The following is a 17,647-nucleotide window of genomic DNA, read 5'->3' on the forward strand; positions in this document are numbered from 1 at the left end:
TTGGAACCTTCTGGCTGCTGCTGGATTCTTCCCGCCGCTCACCGCCCCGCCTGGCCCTGCAGAAAGTGGGCCTCACCGCCTTGGCGGGGTTGCGGCGCCTTATCGATTACCGAGTTTTTTAGCTCATCGCTTGCTCCCATTGGAGCCATGGGAGCCCCGTTACCTAATGCCATTGCAGCCCTCGTCCTTTCGAGACACGCTTCGATATTTCTTAAGCTATGGAAACTCCGAATTACATCAGTGTTGGGGTTTCCCCACTAAGAAAGAGAAAAAAAAAAAGTCCCACTATCTTGGCCCCCGCTCAGGGGAAAGCCAGAACAAAATATACCAACCGGTTCCAAGGTAACTAACAAGAATGGTGGCCCTAGGGAGATAACAAAAAACAGCAACGACAACAAAAAGAACATGACTCAGAAAGCTCGTGGGAATATCAGTCAATATCAATCTAACCCGACGTGCCTGGTCGACCTGGGGGATCATTCGAGGTGCGGCTGATCAAGACGGTGCGATGCCCGGGTTACGTGGCAGTCGCCAAATCCTTCTCGACGGCGTGCTCATGTGGTGTGAGCAGCTAGACCATGTGCTCCGGATCCCTTGGCATCTGGGTCCGCGTCGGTCTGTTTGCTCGACGTCCCGGCCGAGGCCGCTGCAGCATTCGAGACATCCTAGTCGCACCGCTGGGAATGGGCGGATGCTCCGGGTCTTGTGACGCCTGCGCAACGCGAGGTGTCCCATCCGTTAACTCGCAGGTGGAATCCACCGATAGCCAATGTTCATGAACATTTGGTTCACCCAACTGTGATCTCTCGCGGCATCCACTGGCCTGTACACATGTTTCGTCCGCGCTGCCCGCATGGTGACACGCGATCGTGCTTTGAGGAAGCACCCGGATGCCCTCTACGGGGAGTGGGAGAGACATGGAATTGGAATCCGAATCGGACGTGAAGACTGACTCGGAGGAACCGTCCGGATGTAAGCCTATGCGTGGCACACTTGGAAGAGGTGTCATGGTACTGGCTAGAGGGATTCCGGAGCCATCTACGATGGTAACGGGGTAACTGCCAGGCTGTGGGGACGCAGAAAATCGTCCTCTGAGATTCTCCGACGGGTGAACGGGCACCGTTCGCTTTTCGGTGTTTAGCCGGAACGTATCGACCTCCACATTTAGCTCGTCGCCTTGAGCCCTGGCCAGCTCAACTGCCTGCTCCGGTGTCGTGTTTTTATCGGCTTTGGCGGCATCGGCCCGAGGGCCTCCCCACGTACGCTGCCCTGAAGTGAATATCCCATACACTAGGAACAGCCAATTGAACAGAGGCATCAGGATGAACATCAGCAGATAGAGCAACGCTTTCAATCGTCTGAGCTTGATGGCCAGATAGAACATGAGCGAGTAATTGAGAACCAGGGACACGCTTATGATGATAAGAGGTAAACCGTGAAGCCGGCCCGATGTCATGATGAGGGATACGGTCTGAACGAGGAAGAGCAGCGTGGTTGTACGCATCATATCGTTCATAAACCGAATGATACACAACAACGGATAGCGCTTCCACAGTCTGATATCGGTCAGCAAACAGACTTCATTGGTAATGTAGCCAAGAAACCATCGTCGCCGTTGCTTCATCAGGGCAGAGAATGTCTGGACTGCGGTTGTCTTGCAAAATGCACTCGTACACAATTGGATTTGGTAGCGCTCTTTTGCGCCGATCATAAAGAGGTGTGTGAGCCAGCGATCTTCTCCCAAGTAACACTTTCCATAGTCAAAGAGATCTTCGCATCGCTCGGCTTTATCGGCAAAATAGTACTTGGACATCTTGCGGAATGCGGAAAACCGGAGGATTGTCAATGCCCCGGGAAGACAGGTCACAGCGCCACAGCCCGACTCTACGGACCGTTCAAAGAATTGTCCATGGATATACTCCAGATCTTGCAACAAGGTCAATAGCTTGTTTTTCTCCGTGGTCGATGTAATGATGCCCGTCATTGCCAGCATTTTCCGCTTGCACCTCGGCTTGAGCTCCATGTCGTACACGAAGTTCTGCAAGCAGAATTTATCCAGGAAGCAATCGGAATCAATGAAAAGCATAAACAAGTCATCGTGCTGCTGGCTGTATTCGAAATACATTTTGTCGACCAATTTGAACGTTTGTTGTTGACAGTGTCGCTTGCCTCCATGTACGAAGCGAGATACGGTCATTTTCACGCCCTTGTATGTCACGTCGATACTCTGCGGGTAGCTTTCCAATGCTATCGGAACCCCAAGGTGGTGGATGACTTGCAAGTAGGATTCGTCCATGGTGACCCCGTCATATGAAATAAACAGATGGATACGGCACTTCGGATACTCGCTGTTGACCACCGAATCAATGGTTTTGATCAGCTCCGAAGGAGGTTCCTGGTATACTGGCATGACGATGACGATCTTAGGCGCGGTGCGGTTGGCAAAGGCCTGTTTTATTTTCTCCGGCCGCCGCGAGGATGTTGTTATGATCAATCTGCCAACGCAAACAGACCAGGGCACAGCAAGTAGCACGGTGAAAGCTCCAAGGGCAAACCATTGGACGAAAGTAACGAGTTCAGGGGGCCAATGCCGCGAAATTTGCTGTGGAAAGGGAATCGTAAAGACCAATACCGGCAGAAATATGCCCCTTGACGGAAATACATTCAGTATCGCATCCATTTCCGGAGCCCCCCATAACTAAGTGCCTTACCTGAAAAAGAAAAGGAGAACCATCATACTAGCCGCAAGGATCCGGCTGCTCAAGCGATCCGCTTTTTGATAAACCTTGACTAGGCAGTATAAGAACGCGGCAAGCAAAAGGAGCAATTCAAAGGCTGCGGCTAATAGCACCGGTGTGACCACTGCTAAGTACACAATCTAGCAGCACCGTCAGAGGATGGCTTGCAAATATGATCAAACGTAACTTACATCCTCAATATGCCATGGATCTGGTCCTTCGACGCTTGCCATCGTGACAGGTCCTGTGAGATTCCCGTTATGTATAACGACCAACGAAAATATATCCGCTCGGGGAAGGGAGAAGTATATAAACGGAAGGCAATACGCGAAGCCTAAGCAACGAGAACATTAGATCGACATGCAATGGGTTCCAGACTGGTACTTGGGGAACTCACTTGCTATTTTCTAGGACACTTGTGCAAAAAGGAGAACCAGAGCGAGGTCATTTTAGGAACCAGTTAGGCGATTTTAGAGAATCTAGCGCCTTGAAGAGTGCATGTCAGCCCTTGAATTTTGAACGAACATCGATGATAACATGGCCAGACTTACCTGAAAGACCGGTGACTTGAACCGAAAGCCGTTCACTTCGGATACCAAGAGCGCACAGTATGCTATACGACGGGGGACCGATGCAAATTAAGATATACGATCTATGTTTGACATAGTCGAGGCACAAGCCAGGTTCAGACGAGCAATCGAGACATCGAGACATTGAGACACGCTTCGCAAAGGCAGAGCCAGAAGGCAGCTGTCCTGGCCCCCAAAGAGGCAGGTGCCCTGTGTGGCCGGGCAGCAGAGCGAGGTGCACCCGAGCAGAGTCCGCACGGTTCTATACTGGTAAAAGAAGAGATGGCCTTGGACGAGCAATGCCGCCAAGTCACGACATCTTTTGTTGGGTCCGGAAGATGACCCCTTCTCGTTGGAGTCAATCTCGGTCTGAAACGGAGTGGTGTGTTGTGGATATAGAAATACTCTGTTTCATTGTGGCTCAATCATTATGCCCTGGTGATAGCTACGAAACGAGAGTCTGCTTAGTTTATTGTCAGCCTGAAGTGCCCATATTCAGATGCGCAGGAATTCTTTTATGCATTAAAAAATCTGTAGTCCTTCCGCATGGCAGTATATCCAAGCTTGGCAAGAGGGCATCGGTTCCATCTTCCACACTGCGCGTCGGGACTCATCCATCTTCTTCCATCACTTGTCCATCACTTCCCACCTGCCATCAGTATCCTCTCGCGGCCCTCAAACAAACTTCCAGTTTCAGTGATACGCAACCTGATGTTTATGTTATCATTCCAGTTTTCTCTTAACCCTCTCCTCACCCAGGCTCGTGCGCCATCGATCAAGGCATTGTTGTATCTGGCTGTCGATTTTCTAGTAAAGATCACAATTTCTCTCATCCCAGTCTTGATCAAGCATGTCCTGTGAGTGATGTCATGTTTCTTCCATGCTGTGAATTGCAACTTCTTTTCCCAACCTACTCCTGGGCTGATCACTGGTTGGACATAGACGTGTCACTTTCAAACGGCAGCCTGCTAGGCCAATGTCTCAAATTAATACCTTGACGATGAGATCCTCAAAATTCTCCAGCGGTATTCTTGAAGATAAAGGAGATGAGAACACAGAGATGATAACGCAGAGATGATGAGCTGTGTGGAACATGTGCTGACCCTCCTTGTCTTTGCTTGCTACGGCACTATCTTATTTCTGACGGCCAGCCACATTTTCGAAAGTACGATACAGACGATGTGCTCAGTCTCATTTTACCGGAGGCAAGACCTGGCTTACCTTTCCCCTTTGAGCTACGAGTTAGCACTGCCAAGTGGTCGGAGCCGGAAAAGAATACCGTCCAGGATCTAGGCGCCGTCTTCTTCCAACGAGCCTGGAGTAAGGTACATATGAGAATGTGCACCCCTGCAGGCGCTATGTAGACACCGGAACGAGCTCGCAACGCCCCTCCAAAATCCCGTCATCTAGCGATATTCAGTCATCTGGCTGCCTAACGGGTTTCCCGCCGAATAAATACCACCCATTTTGGCCGATAATAACTCGAAGAATACAACGCCAAATCAATATTTAACCTCGATGGCCGAAAATAATACAATCTACTGGACCGAATCCAGTTTTGGCCCCACAGACAGTGATCGATTTGACTTCACGCCCCTCTTCGAAAATACTATTTTGTCGATTCTGCCCTCCGTCATTTTTGTGATTCTGACGCCCCAGCGCCTACTGTGGTTGACGAGACAGCCGCGCAAAGTTAATAAAAACTGGCGCTCGTTTTTCAAGCTGGTAGAACCTGTGATAGTCTTCATTCTGATACAACGCTGACATATTCCCATCTCTTCCAGGGAGTGATCACTGTGTACAACATCCTGCAACTCAGTGTCCTGCTGTACTGGACGGCAGGACCACTAAAAACCACCAAAGCTCAGATTGCAGCCGCAGCTCTAGCTTTAGTTAGTGGTGTTGTGCTTTTAGGTTTATCCTACACCGAGCATACTCGCTCGGTGAGACCATCAACACTCATCGACGTTTACTTGCTATTTACTCTAATTTTCGATTGCGCTATTGTGAGAACTTCATGGACTCTCCAGGGAAGGGGCATAGTGGCGAAGCTGCTGACTTCTACCGTTGCAATTAAATGTCTCATCCTTGTAATGGAAGGATGGGAGAAAAGGGGGATTCTCTACCCGCAGTACAGGTGCCTTTCTCCAGAGGCGACAAGTGGGATATACAGCCGTAGCATTTTTTGGTGGCTCAATCCGCTGATGAAGATTGGTTTTGACCGGTTCATCACATATCAGGATCTGTAAGAGGAGATCCTTTTACCTGTGTTTTGATCACTTGTTGACTATTTTATAGGTATCCTATTGATGATAATTTGGCTGCGAAGAGCCTACTGACTAAAATAGAGAATGCTTGGAACTCAGGTAAGGCATCGATGGATTCACAAGACAAAAAATACTCATTGTTATCCTAGCCAATCAAGCAAAGAATAATTCACTTTTTTGGTTGACTCTGTGGACCACCAAGTCCGCATTTATATCAGGCATCTTTGCCCGTGTCTGCCTAATAGCCTTCAAATATACCCAGCCATTTCTTATCGAACGTACAGTCGGGTTCGGTAGTGACCTGTCTCAACCGGAAAGCATTGGCTGGGGGTTAACGGGCGCATGGTTTTTGGTCTTCGTTGGACTGGCAGTGAGTCTCTTATCCTATGAATTATAGGAAATGCTTCCTGACATAAGATCAGATCTCCACTGGAGCGTTTTACCATGCCACATATCGGTGATTATACTTTCGTATATATATAGCTCTTGCTCGACTAACACTGATACATCAGATTAGTTACGTCAGTCAGAGGTAGCCTGGTCAGCCTGGTATACTCTAAGACATTAGACCTCAGTGTCACAGCACTAGATGAGTCAGGTACAATGCTTTCTCTTACTCCTGCAGCCAGTGCTCTAACCGGGCCATTATAGTTGCAGTGACACTCATGTCTACTGATTCGGAGAATATTTGCCAGGGTTTTGCAAATTTACATGAGGTCTGGGCGGCCCCGGTAGAGTGTGCAGTAGCTCTTTTTCTGCTGTACAGGCAGCTCGAAATGGCCTTCTTGGCCCCTATGGTAGTGGCAATAAGTAGGTTTTGGCGCATACCATGGAAGATGATGAATTGACTGGCAATCAGTTGCTACCTTTGGGATAATGGGTCTCGCAAAATATATGGGAAACGCTCAAAAGACATGGGTTCGTGCAATTCAAACTCGTGTCGATGTCACGGCATCTATGCTCGCTTCAATGAAGGCAAGTTAGTGATAACAGATTACTCAAACAGTGTTCTAATCAAAAGCCGTGTTTATAGGAAGTCAAAATGCTTGGCCTTACGGACACATTAACTGAGAAGGTTCAAAATCTACGCGTGAGCGAGTTAAGATTCTCAAAATGGGCCCGAAAACTGTTGTGTCTCCGAGTGTTGCTTGGTATAGATACAGCCCCAACCTGTACTATGGCCAGGCTAACGGTGATTAGGATCTAGCTTAAGGACGATTGCACCACTGGCTACATTTGCGACCTTCGTAATACTTTCGAATAGCACAGGAAAACCCTTGGACACTGCATCGGCATATTCCTCACTCTCCCTCATATATCTGCTCGCGGACCCAATGGCTACCATGATCCGGACCATACCAATGATTAGCACGGCAATGGCCTGCTTCGACCGCATCCAGGCCTTCCTTCTATCTGAAAGTTGCAAAGATCACCGACTTCCTTTGAGCGAAAGCAGCTCAAACTTGGGTAGTGTGCATTCCAAACCCACTGCGCCGAATACTGCTACCAATTTAGTCGAGCTGCGGCCTCTAGCAGATGCAAGAGGCTTACGCTTCGGTGATCCGCTGATGATAATCACAAATGCTTGCTTTGGATGGACTGATTCAGAGCCAAAAGTCCTGGACGATATCTCTTGTACAATACGAAAGGGCCAGTTCACTTTTATCGTGGGCAGTGTGGGGTCGGGAAAAAGTAGCCTCGTGAAGCTGATGCTTGGAGAGATCCGGCCATCCAAGGGGTTTGTGTACACTGGTATCCAGGACATAGCCTATGCCGGTCAAACGCCTTGGATACAGAACATGACCCTACGGGCCAACATAATAGGCGTTTCTAGTTACGACGATGCCTGGTATAACAAGGTCGCTCAAGCATGCGCGCTTGAAAAAGACATCATGGACCTTCCCAATGGAGACTACACAAAGGTAGGCACTGGAGGAGTTTCGCTGAGTGGTGGGCAGAAACAACGACTAGCGCTTGCAAGAGTGGTATATTCGAAGAAAGAGATTGTGTTCTTGGACGATGTTTTCGCCGGCCAGGATGCCGCCACCGAGGAGCATATTCACCAAATGCTCTTTGCGAACAGGGGCCTGTTCCGACAGATGGGAACGACGGTTGTCTGTATCACTAACGCAAGTAAGGGTTTCGAGAAAGCATCACTTACCCACATGAAACATCACTGACCACCTCAACAGTTCATCGACTGTCTCATGCGGACCATGTAATTGCCTTAAGTGATAGGGGTCGCGTCTTGCACCAGGGATCTTTCGAAAAGCTTCAGACAGATACTGATTTTTTCGAAGATTTGAACGTCAAGCAAAATGGAACCTTGAACGCTGACAGTGACCTCGCTATGTCTAGCACATCACAATCCGGAATTACTAGACCGCACGCAGTGGACGAAGAGGTCGAATCTTCTAAGCGCATGTTTGGAGAGCTTGCCATATACGGTTATTATTTCGGTTCCATGCCGGCATGGCACTCGTTGCTTCTTGTTGCAATGGTTATACTGCATGGTGGTGGCTATAAGATGACGGAACTGCTGCTCAGCTTCTGGACAGGCCATGCAGTCATTGCCAACGAAACAACCAACAACTTTTATGTCGGACTTTACGGATTGCTTTCTGGTCTGGCAGTTCTGGGGATCATTGGAGCTGCAGTTTTATTTCTCATTTTTATGGTGCCGCACAGCTCTGAGGTTCTCCACGCTCGATTATTGAAAACCGTCATGGAAGCGCCTTTGTCTTTTTTCACCCGGACGGATATCGGGGTCACGACTAACCGGTTCAGTCAGGACATGTCTGTAGTTGACACAGAATTACCATTTGCCTTGATTGATTTATGTCTGAACTTGGCCATTGCACTCTTTGCCGCGGTGCTCATGTGTGTCTTCTCTGGCTATTTTGCAGCGATTTTCCCTTTTGTTCTGTTCCTCTGTTGGCGTGAGTTTTTGATACCTGATGTTGACTCCTGCCACGAGGTCCGTTGCTAACATCGAATGACAGTCCTTCAGAAATTCTATCTCCGGACATCACGCCAGGTCCGAGTCCTCGATCTGGAAGCGAAATCCCCACTATTCACGCAGTTCCTCGAGACCCTCCTAGGACTGTCAACCGTGAGAGCGTTTGGTTGGGAGAGGAACTTTCAAGAGAACCACCTCGAGCTTTTAGACGCATCTCAACGCCCTTATTATTTGCTTTTTTGCATTCAACGCTGGCTAGCACTCGTGCTGGATCTCATGGTTGCTGCCATGGCTACGATTCTGATGGTGTTGGTCGTGAAGCTAAGATCGCAGTTTGCTCCGCAATTTGTGGGATTGGCGCTCCTTAACGTGACATCATTTAATGAATCCCTAGCTTTGATTATCAAAGGCTGGACGATGCTAGAAACGTCATTCGGTGCCATCGCGCGTCTGAAGCAATTCTGCGGAGAGACTGAGACCGAGAACCTGCCTTTGGAGGTGTCACCCGTGCCCGAGGGCTGGCCGTTACATGGCCATATATCTATTAAAAACATGACCGCCTCCTACAGTCCAGCATCCGAGCCAGTTCTGCATAGCATCGACCTGGACATCCCTGCCGGCTTCAAAGTCGGAATCTGTGGCCGCAGTGGTAGTGGCAAGAGCTCTCTCATAGCCTGTCTTCTCCGAATGATTGAGCTTTCTCCAGAATCAAGCATCAAGATCGACGGAATTGACATCGCGACACTCCCACGCCAGGCCGTCCGATCCATGGTTGCAGTTGTACCACAGCATCCATTCTTCTTGAAACAGACCAGCGTTCGAGAAAATCTCACCTTGCAGGGGCAGCGAAACGACGAAGAGATCCACACCGTCCTACGTCGTTTGAAACTAGAAGATCTGGTGAAAAGCATGGGTGGACTCGACGCTGTGCTAGATGTTGAGCGACTCTCTCAGGGCCAATGCCAGTTTTTCTGCCTCGCCAGAGCCATGTTAAGTAATAAGAAAATCATCCTTCTCGACGAGGCGAGCAGCAACGTGGATGAAAAGTCCGAGATGTTGATTCGGAAGGCTGTTCGTGAGCAATTCGCTGGATGCACCGTGATCGCAATCGCCCATCGACTAGGCGCTGTGGTGGACTTTGACCGGGTCGTCGTGATGGATTCTGGCCGGATCATCGAATGGGATGAACCTGGGGCCTTGCTGCAGCGTGATAGTTATTTTAAGCGGCTTTGGGATCTAGGGTCTGGATAGTTGTGGGGACCATTGTGTTTATAGGATGAGTTCAGATAGATCCCTAGGAATAGGAAATAGGAAACATTAGGCATGGGACGCGCTAACCCCATCCAGAAGCCACTTACCTAAGCAGTGCCCGCCTGCTGCCTCAGGTGTCGAAGCCTGCAGCTCCGCATCGAAAAAGAAAATTTCCCCCGCCGCGCATGAATTTATTTTTTAATTGATTTCATTTCACTCTTGCTGCTCCGGAGAAAGGGACGACACTCTTCCCATCCATTCTTCTCTCCGTCCCCTTAGGTATGGATTTCCTCTGCGCTCGACAGTTTCCCCATCCCTTGCACTTTGAAAGCGCGGACTCTCCGTCCGAATCATTCGCCGTGTCGCGCGTGTAGAGCGGCCCTTTACCCGACTGCTCGCATGCGCCTTTATTTTGTTCTCACTCTGGCTTTGCTGAATACGAAGCTACTATGAGTCAGATCGGCTAACATGTTCCTGAATATTACAGTTTTTTTTTTTTTTTTTTTTACATTTAAAAATCTTTTCCTGCCTTTCTCTTACCTCTAATTCCTAGACCTTGAGTCACATCGCACACTTACACAATGTCCGACGAACAGAAGAACGTCAACGCCGACGCGGCGCAGGATGTCCAGAACGTGCTCGCTGAGCTGAAGGGCGACGGCGAGGCCCCCGCCAACGGTGCCGAGAAGAAGGAAGAGCAGGCCCCTACAGAGGATGCCGAGGAAGCTCGCATTGTCGCCGCGGCCGCAAAGCTGGGTGAGAAGTCGGAGAAGGCTGAAGACCAGAAGGACAACAAGACCCAGGAGGGCGAGTCTCGCGACAACAACAACAACAGAAACAACAACAACCGGGGTCGCAACGAGCGGTTCCAGCGCCGCAACAACGCCAAGTTCGACCCCAGCTCGCAGCAGATCACGGACGACCCCGTCGAGATTCGCAAGCAGGTCGAATTCTACTTCTCCGACTCCAACCTGCCCATGGACAAGTTCCTGCTCGGCAAGGTCGGCGGCAGCAGCAACCACTCCGTGCCTCTGGAGCTCCTGCACTCGTTCAAGCGCATGCGCCGCTTCCAGCCCTTCAGCGCCATCGTCGAGGCCCTCAAGTCGTCCGAGACCCTGGAGCTGACCGAGAAGGAGACCGCGGTGCGCCGGAAGACCCCGCTGCCCGAGTCGGTGACGGATTCGCACGACCCCAGCGTCGTCAAGGTGTTCGAGGACAAGGCCATGGACCGCAGCGTCTACGCCAAGGGCTTCGGCGAGGAGGGCCCCACCACCCAGCTCGAGATCGAATCCTTCTTCGCGCCCTACGGCCCCACGAACGCCATCCGTCTGCGTCGTGCGCACGACAAGACCTTCAAGGGAAGCGTCTTCGTTGAGTTCGAGACCGAAGACAAGCAGAAGGCCTTCCTTGCCCTGGACCCCAAGCCCCAGTGGAAGGGCCAGGACCTGCTGATCAAGAGCAAGAAGGAGTACTGCGAAGAGAAGGTCCGGGATATCGAGGCCGGTCGCATCAAGCCCAGCAACGGCCGTGGACGTGGGCGCGGTGGTGGATTCCGTGGTCGCGGCCGGGGTCGTGGCGGCGATAACAAGCGCGACTGGCGTGAGCGCCGGGCCGAGGACCAGAAGAAGGGCTTCGAGGAGCGCAAGGAGGTCCAGAAGGACTCTCGGTAAGACCCCATCCACACCTCTAGAATGCTTCAATAACTCACACATTACCCCCAGTGGTGTCCCCGTGATCCAGAGCACCTCCACCGAGTCGGGCCAGAAGCGTGGTCGCGAGGACGAATCGGCCGCCAACGGCGACCACCCGGCCAAGAAGGTTGACGCGAAGGAGTAATGATATCCAGATGTAATTTGAATGTAAAGCATGGGTTGTTTGCGGTATGAAAGAAAAAGGGAATCTTTGGGGGCCCGAATGGCGTTTTTTCCAAAAATCTTGTGTATTTTGCTCCATTGACAGAACCATTTCATCTTGCTAGACTTAAGTCATCCCGTCTCATAATCATATACTTCACTTGTAGGACTCGTGGGTAATCCATCAAAACTCCAAATCATAAGCCAACGTATCCTCACACAACTCCTCCCTCAACTTATGAACCCTATCATCACAATCAGCCAGCATCCCACCCACCCAACCAACCCCCATAGCAAAGAAAACAACACGAGAAGGGGTGGGGAAGGAAAAAAGAAAACATACTCCAAATGCGCCGGATGGCTCGCATACCCCTCGACATGGGCCGGCGAGTCCAAGACCGCGACAAGACCCATATCGAAGCCCTTGGCGCGAGGCACGGAGATGGGCAGCGGCTGGTTCGTCTTCAGGGACACGAGGCCGGGGATCTTGCCCACCATTGCTTGGGACACGCGCGACCAGTTTTCGAGCTGGGCGGGCGTGACGCCTTGTTTGAGGCGGAAGAGGACTGTGATTTTGTTTAGTGGGGTTGGGTTAGTTTTTTGGATTGAGTGCGGGTGGTTTTTGTTTTTCTTTCTTTGTGAAAATGGAAAATAGGCAGGATGGAAGACGTACCGATGTGATAGACGGGCATTGTTCTGGGAGGCAGAGAGATAGAAGCGAGAAAGAGTTAAGAGGGATGGAGTCACTGGATGAGGGGTTTAATATTGCGGAGAATCGCGGAGGGGAGAAATCGGGGCGTCTCCGATCCTGGCGGGGAAGTTGTCGATGGTCTTTGGACATCATCTTCCAGATAGAGGAGTTTACTCTCATAGTGTAACGATAGTGTATAGTTAGACAATTAGACATATGCAATTCATTGCTCTTCCCGAATCGTCTCGTGGGATATCTAGTATCTACAGCCAACCCCCAAGTATAGAGAATCATTTCTTCTTCTTGGTCTTGTCCACCGTGTCCACCCATTGCGACTTGAGCCCTCGTCGGGACAGCGCCGTCTCCAATGCACGTCGCTGATCTCCCTGCACGAGAACCTCCATCACGCCCTTGGGCGCCCCGTTGGCTTGGGTCACGCTAGTGCTGCTGGCGCACTTCTTCTGCAGCTCCTCGGCCAGCAAGCTCGGAATGATGCCGAAGACCTCTAGGTTGGAGACCCGCGTAACGGTCTTCGAGCCCGTTCGACGCTCCAGAATCACGTTGGCCTTGGGGGCTACCCCAGGCCGGGGTTTCACATCGGCCAGCGTTTGTCCGGCCCGGAGAATCACGTAGTATCTGTTCAACAGGCCGTTGTCTTCCACGATTCGCTTCAGGAGGCCGTCGCGCGTGGTCTTTCCGCGGGCGACGGTGCTTTTGTCCTCGGCGGACGAAGATGTGAAGATGCTATTGGCGAGGAAGGGGTTGAGGTTGATGATGCGGCGGTTTTCCTTGCTGACGATTGGAGGGTTCTGAGCCTGGAGATATTTGTCCAGCGCGTTGGAGACGTCCGTGTACTTGTAATAGTTGTTGGGGTCGGTGCTGGATAACGCTGCAAAGAGAGTCGGCACGACCTTGGGCGTTGGGCGGTAGAGCGTTTGGACGGTGAGCGTTTGGCCAACGGCAGGGTCGCCTCCATCAGCCTCGGGCTTCTTGGCTCCAGCTGCGCCGGACTTCCCAGCGCTCTCGAGGGCGTTTTTGTTAGGAAGTCGGTAAGGGACAAACTGTTCCACGCGGCGGTCATTAAAGTCCACATCCAAGATGATGGTCTCTTGACCATTGCGGTCCTTGGACTTGACTAGTCGCTGCTTGTCCAAATACTTGATGAATTTCTTGACGTTCTTCCAGCTCGTCTTCTTGATCTGATAGAATTGCGCTTGCTGTGCCGTGTATATAGGAAGGAATGGCGTGATCATGTTCGAGATGAGAGCGGAGGGTTGGATGGGGAGGGATAGACCGTGGTTTGGGGATGAGGGATTGTCTTGCTTGAGCTTGTGCAAGGAGTAAAGGAATGCCTTTTCAAAGGCCTCGTCAATTTCTGCGCATGGTTAGCAGCCGTGAAGAAGTAACGGAGGTTGTATGCAGGGGATACCTTTCATAGAAGGCTCCTTTTCCACCGGAGCTGCTTCCGTCTCCTCGGGCTCATCCTCGGGGGTTTCGCCTAGAGGCTCCTCCTGCCCTTCGGTTTGGCCGGCGTCCTTTTCAGCCAACGTCAAATCATCCAAGCTCTCCTGGACCTCCTCTGCACCTTCCTCCTCACTCTCGAGATCCTCGTCCCAGCCCTCGATATACTCCGGAGACGGTTGTCCAGGTCGGGAAGATGAACTCCAAGCCCACAACTCATCTCCCTCCCAATGCAAGCCTCGGACTGCATGTCCCTTCGAGCCCTGGACTTCCCCGAGGGCCGAAATATCAATCTCGCAGATCCCCACAAACAACGGCACCGTATGCCGGTCCAGACCCGCCACCGCAATCACGGCTCCCTTGACCGCACGCTCGGGGAACGGCGGCTCATTCGCCAACCCGGGTGTCATCAGATCGGCGCCTCCACGCAGCTTCTGCATCACGAAATCCGGAGTGTGCACCAGGGGAACCAGGTTGGGATTATTCCACAGCGTGTAGACGGTGGGGTATAGGCGTCCATCGGCACCGGGGCCGTGGTCCAGCCTGAACCACAGAATCCGCTCTTCATTCCCTCCATGTGATCCGACGTACACTGTGCCCTGCACCTCCTTCAGCTGAGGTCCCGCCGTCGTCGTGAAGCGCGCGGACAGCGAATTATCGGGGAGAAGAGCATTTCGGACGGTGGTGAGACTCGGCGCGGTGGTGGCCGATGCGCTGGAGTCTTCCGCTGGGGTGTTGGAGGGAACTTCGATCTTGTAATCGCTGATGATTTGGTCGGCGATTTTTCGACGATCGGAAGACCGCAGAGGGGACAGGTTTTTGATCTATGAAGGACAGAGTTAGCGCTTGTGGTCGAGGAAGAGAATCCACGATTTTGTTCGCATCGGAGAAGCAATGCGGGGGAGGGGTAGCCGACCGTGGGCTTCTTTTTGAACATGGCGAGGGATCAGAGTAGGATAAGGTAGGATGCCTGTTCCTAGACAGATTTGGTTTTCTAGAATCAATGAGCCTTTCCTTTTTCCAATGAGACCGCGTTAATGAGGAGGTTGTTTACAAGACTTTCTTATCGGAGGGCACTGGACAGCCATGACATATTTGGAAGGCGGTCTACATAAAACCGGCAGAACTTCTCTACAATCCAAAACACTTGATCTTGTTTTGTCCTTCATCTTCTTGTCGGTAGATAATTGGGGAGACAGCCCTGGCCAAAGAGGGGGGGATCCAGATGGCCTGAGACTCGAGCGAGCACGACTGGTGATGCTTACAGTATACCCACTCCGTCTCATGTAGTTGCACTGTATTTACAATCACCCAGGCAGCCATCAAATGCATGCAATGCATCAATATCAGTCATCCTTTGAGTTTGGACCATGTGATATTGCCATCTCAAACGTTGAGATTGGAAGCGATTGATCATTAACATGCAGCTTCGGAGGCCGAAGCGATCCGTCACTCCGGGGTGTATAACATGCCAGATGCCTCACCTCTGCCGTAGCTCACCCATTCCAAGTTCAACGCCTCCCACGTTGCTAAAGACAACAACATGCCTGCGTCCCCAAGAACCATCTCCGTCTTCGGCGCCACAGGCCTACAAGGCGGCTCCGTGGTCCGCTCTTTGTTGAGAGACAAAATCTCAAGCTTCAAAGTCCGAGCCATCACAAGAGACACGTCCTCCGAAAAGGCTCAGACGCTACACAGGCTCGGCGCCGAACTAGTTCAGGCCGATGGCTGGAACCAGGGGGAAGTCCGGGACGCTGTCTCTGGCTCGTGGGCGGCCTTTGTGAATACCAATTCCGATGATCCGGTCTGTATACCTTGTTTTGTGTTCTTCAGGGACCTCCGTTGATAGGGTTGTGCAATTCAAGATCTTCCTGAACCCGGAAGGCCCGACAGAATTCGAACTGGGCAAGTCCATTATCGACGGGATTTGCAGCGCAAGGGTGAAGAATGTTATCCTCAGTACAATGAAGCCTGCTGGGGAGGCGACCGGGGGCAAACTGGCAATCAGGACGATGGATAGTACGCATCTACTCTTATTTGCAAAGTCCCCACGTCCGAGATGCAGGTGCTGACTCCTGTTCCCAGTGAAAGCACGCATTGAATGCTATGCGAAACAGACCGGCAACTTCGACACAATCTGCTCCGTCCACGCAGGCTGGTACTACGAGTTTTTTCTCTCTGAAACAATGGCGCACCTCCACAGCGGATTTCCTTACCATCCGGACCGCGAGGGCTACTTGAGCCTACATTTGCCGCGATGGGGAGACGAAAAGGACGAGGGGGTGCCGTTCTTAGCTACTGCCGATGACTTTGGAGATATCGTTCATGGGATGCTGCTCGATATAGAGGCGAGCAATGGGAAGCACATTCAGGGTGTGAGTGAGATTTTCACTCTGCCGGAATTCGTGGACATTTATGCTCGAGGTACGTCTCTTCACCCGGGTGTTGGATGCATCAATGAGAAAAATGGCTGACTGGCTTGCCTGTATACATGTGTAGTCACGGGGGAAAAAGCTCGATATGTCCCACTGCCTTCATGGGAGCGGTTGGGCGAGGGAATTCCGGAGATGGAAGACGCCCGGTTACTCTTTGCGTATGGCGAGCTGACTGGCGGCCGTTATTTTGGAAATGAGCCCTCGTCCACCGCAGAAGCAGCTTCATTGAAGAGGCTGGCAGCGAGTGCTCAGGGGAAAGATGGCGGTGATTTGCAGTTGACTACGCTTGCTTCTTTCTTTGAGAGACATTTCAAGAATAACGAGGAGGCGTGAGAGTTCTGGCAATGGATATGGCATTTAGTGGCAAGCCCATAGTAGCAGCCCTAGCACTTCAACTCAATTTCCAAGTCCAAGTGCCTCCCTGGGATCTTTCAAGTCCACCCATCCATGAAAGGGCTCACTGGCCGCGAATCCAAGGCGCTGCATAACCTCAGGTGAGTACTGGGCCAGCTGCTCCTTACTCAGGGTAAGATACTGGTTCTCTTCCTGTTGACGGCAATCCGGGTTAGCGGGCCAAAGGACCCCATGCTTATCGGCAGGGGGATTTCAAAAGAGCATACCTGTCTCAAGTACCCCTTGGTATAGAACGCCGAATAGATCGTCCTTTCTCTGTCCGACCGATTCGCCGATCCGCCGTGAAAACACGATGCGAGCATCACAAACGCATCGCCCGGCTCCAACCCCACAGGAACCGCCATCCCCTCGTCTGGCCTCCTCTCGGTATCCCAGAGATGTGAACCGGGAATGAACCGTGTAGCACCGTTCTTCTGGTTTGTCTGCGTAGCCGCAACGAAGATCCCCACGGCCGCATCCCTGCCGGGCTGGTATTCCTGCGCGCTAATGGCAGGGAGTCGATGATGCAGGCCCATGTCGTCGCGGTGGAGCTTCTGGGGCTCGTTCCCGGGGTGGTTGGAAATGGCGATAGCGGCGTTGAGCTGTGGCTTGGAGGTAAAAATCTCCTGGCTTTCGGTGCCGTACCAGCAGGTGTATGTGGAGGTGAGGAGGTGGTCGCAGATCTCGAGGAAAAGAGGATTGCAGGCGATGTTGGTGATAAAGGAAGGAGATTTGGCTGCGATACTGGAGACTACCCGGCTTTTGGTGCTGAAGAGGGAGTCGCTCTCCCAGAAGGAGGAGAAATGGGGGGTTAGATCGGTGGATATCTGCGAGAGGATATCCGGGGGGATGAGGTTGCAGAGGACGATGCCTCCATCTCGGGCGAGGGAATCGAGGGCCTCGTTGGCTGTAGCGATGTGTGCGTCGAGTCTTTGGAGCATTGCTACGGACGGGTGGATGGATTGGACAGGTAGCTAACAGGACAAGTGAGATGAAGAATGAAGACTATACTGTTGCTCGCCGGAGACTC

General features: G+C 51.7%; 7 protein-coding genes across 7 annotated transcripts; 3 read left to right on the top strand and 4 right to left on the bottom strand.

Moving 5' to 3' along the window:
* Positions 1-458: 458 nt before the first annotated feature.
* Positions 459-3,452, bottom strand: chsD (chitin synthase D; the record flags this gene model as incomplete). Its single annotated transcript, XM_024853922.1, has 4 exons — positions 459-2,648; positions 2,712-2,878; positions 2,930-2,982; positions 3,290-3,452. 4 exons carry the CDS (start codon positions 3,450-3,452, stop codon positions 572-574), a joined length of 2,460 nt encoding a protein of 819 aa, XP_024698902.1. The 3' UTR covers positions 459-571.
* Positions 3,453-4,702: 1,250 nt separating this feature from the next.
* P170DRAFT_513944 (P-loop containing nucleoside triphosphate hydrolase protein) lies at positions 4,703-9,816 on the top strand. The gene is made up of 12 exons (XM_024855162.1): positions 4,703-5,032; positions 5,092-5,552; positions 5,606-5,673; positions 5,724-5,944; positions 5,997-6,031; positions 6,087-6,172; positions 6,226-6,384; positions 6,434-6,549; positions 6,608-6,725; positions 6,775-7,707; positions 7,767-8,513; positions 8,577-9,816. Exons 1-12 carry the CDS (start codon positions 4,826-4,828, stop codon positions 9,782-9,784), a joined length of 4,359 nt encoding a protein of 1,452 aa, XP_024698903.1. The 5' UTR covers positions 4,703-4,825; the 3' UTR covers positions 9,785-9,816.
* A 455-nt stretch (positions 9,817-10,271) lies between these two features.
* On the top strand, positions 10,272-11,760 carry P170DRAFT_393436 (tRNA maturation protein LHP1). Its single transcript, XM_024846021.1, has 2 exons — positions 10,272-11,450; positions 11,506-11,760. Exons 1-2 carry the CDS (start codon positions 10,366-10,368, stop codon positions 11,618-11,620), a joined length of 1,200 nt encoding a protein of 399 aa, XP_024698904.1. The 5' UTR covers positions 10,272-10,365; the 3' UTR covers positions 11,621-11,760.
* Positions 11,701-12,355, bottom strand: P170DRAFT_513946 (uncharacterized protein). Its single transcript, XM_024855163.1, has 3 exons — positions 12,311-12,355; positions 11,981-12,203; positions 11,701-11,882 (listed from the first exon to the last, which is right to left on the bottom strand). Exons 1-3 carry the CDS (start codon positions 12,327-12,329, stop codon positions 11,822-11,824), a joined length of 303 nt encoding a protein of 100 aa, XP_024698905.1. The 5' UTR covers positions 12,330-12,355; the 3' UTR covers positions 11,701-11,821.
* A 180-nt stretch (positions 12,356-12,535) lies between these two features.
* On the bottom strand, positions 12,536-14,823 carry P170DRAFT_459266 (putative RNA binding protein Ligatin/Tma64). Its single transcript, XM_024851853.1, has 3 exons — positions 14,706-14,823; positions 13,758-14,613; positions 12,536-13,703 (listed from the first exon to the last, which is right to left on the bottom strand). The coding sequence occupies exons 1-3, from the start codon at positions 14,724-14,726 to the stop codon at positions 12,619-12,621; spliced, it is 1,962 nt and encodes a 653-aa protein (XP_024698906.1). The 5' UTR covers positions 14,727-14,823; the 3' UTR covers positions 12,536-12,618.
* A 167-nt stretch (positions 14,824-14,990) lies between these two features.
* Positions 14,991-16,617, top strand: P170DRAFT_417806 (putative hscarg dehydrogenase). The gene is made up of 5 exons (XM_024847180.1): positions 14,991-15,055; positions 15,105-15,593; positions 15,655-15,808; positions 15,875-16,213; positions 16,289-16,617. The coding sequence occupies exons 2-5, from the start codon at positions 15,333-15,335 to the stop codon at positions 16,555-16,557; spliced, it is 1,023 nt and encodes a 340-aa protein (XP_024698907.1). The 5' UTR covers positions 14,991-15,055; positions 15,105-15,332; the 3' UTR covers positions 16,558-16,617.
* A 3-nt stretch (positions 16,618-16,620) lies between these two features.
* P170DRAFT_459268 (phytanoyl-CoA dioxygenase family protein) lies at positions 16,621-17,601 on the bottom strand (the record flags this gene model as incomplete). Its single annotated transcript, XM_024851854.1, has 2 exons — positions 16,845-17,601; positions 16,621-16,770 (listed from the first exon to the last, which is right to left on the bottom strand). The coding sequence occupies exons 1-2, from the start codon at positions 17,556-17,558 to the stop codon at positions 16,621-16,623; spliced, it is 864 nt and encodes a 287-aa protein (XP_024698908.1). The 5' UTR covers positions 17,559-17,601.
* Between the last annotated feature and the right edge of the window lie 46 nt (positions 17,602-17,647).

This window comes from Aspergillus steynii, assembly GCF_002849105.1.
Source record: "Aspergillus steynii IBT 23096 chromosome Unknown P170scaffold_10, whole genome shotgun sequence".
In the NCBI taxonomy this organism is placed as follows: Eukaryota; Fungi; Ascomycota; class Eurotiomycetes; order Eurotiales; family Aspergillaceae; genus Aspergillus; species Aspergillus steynii.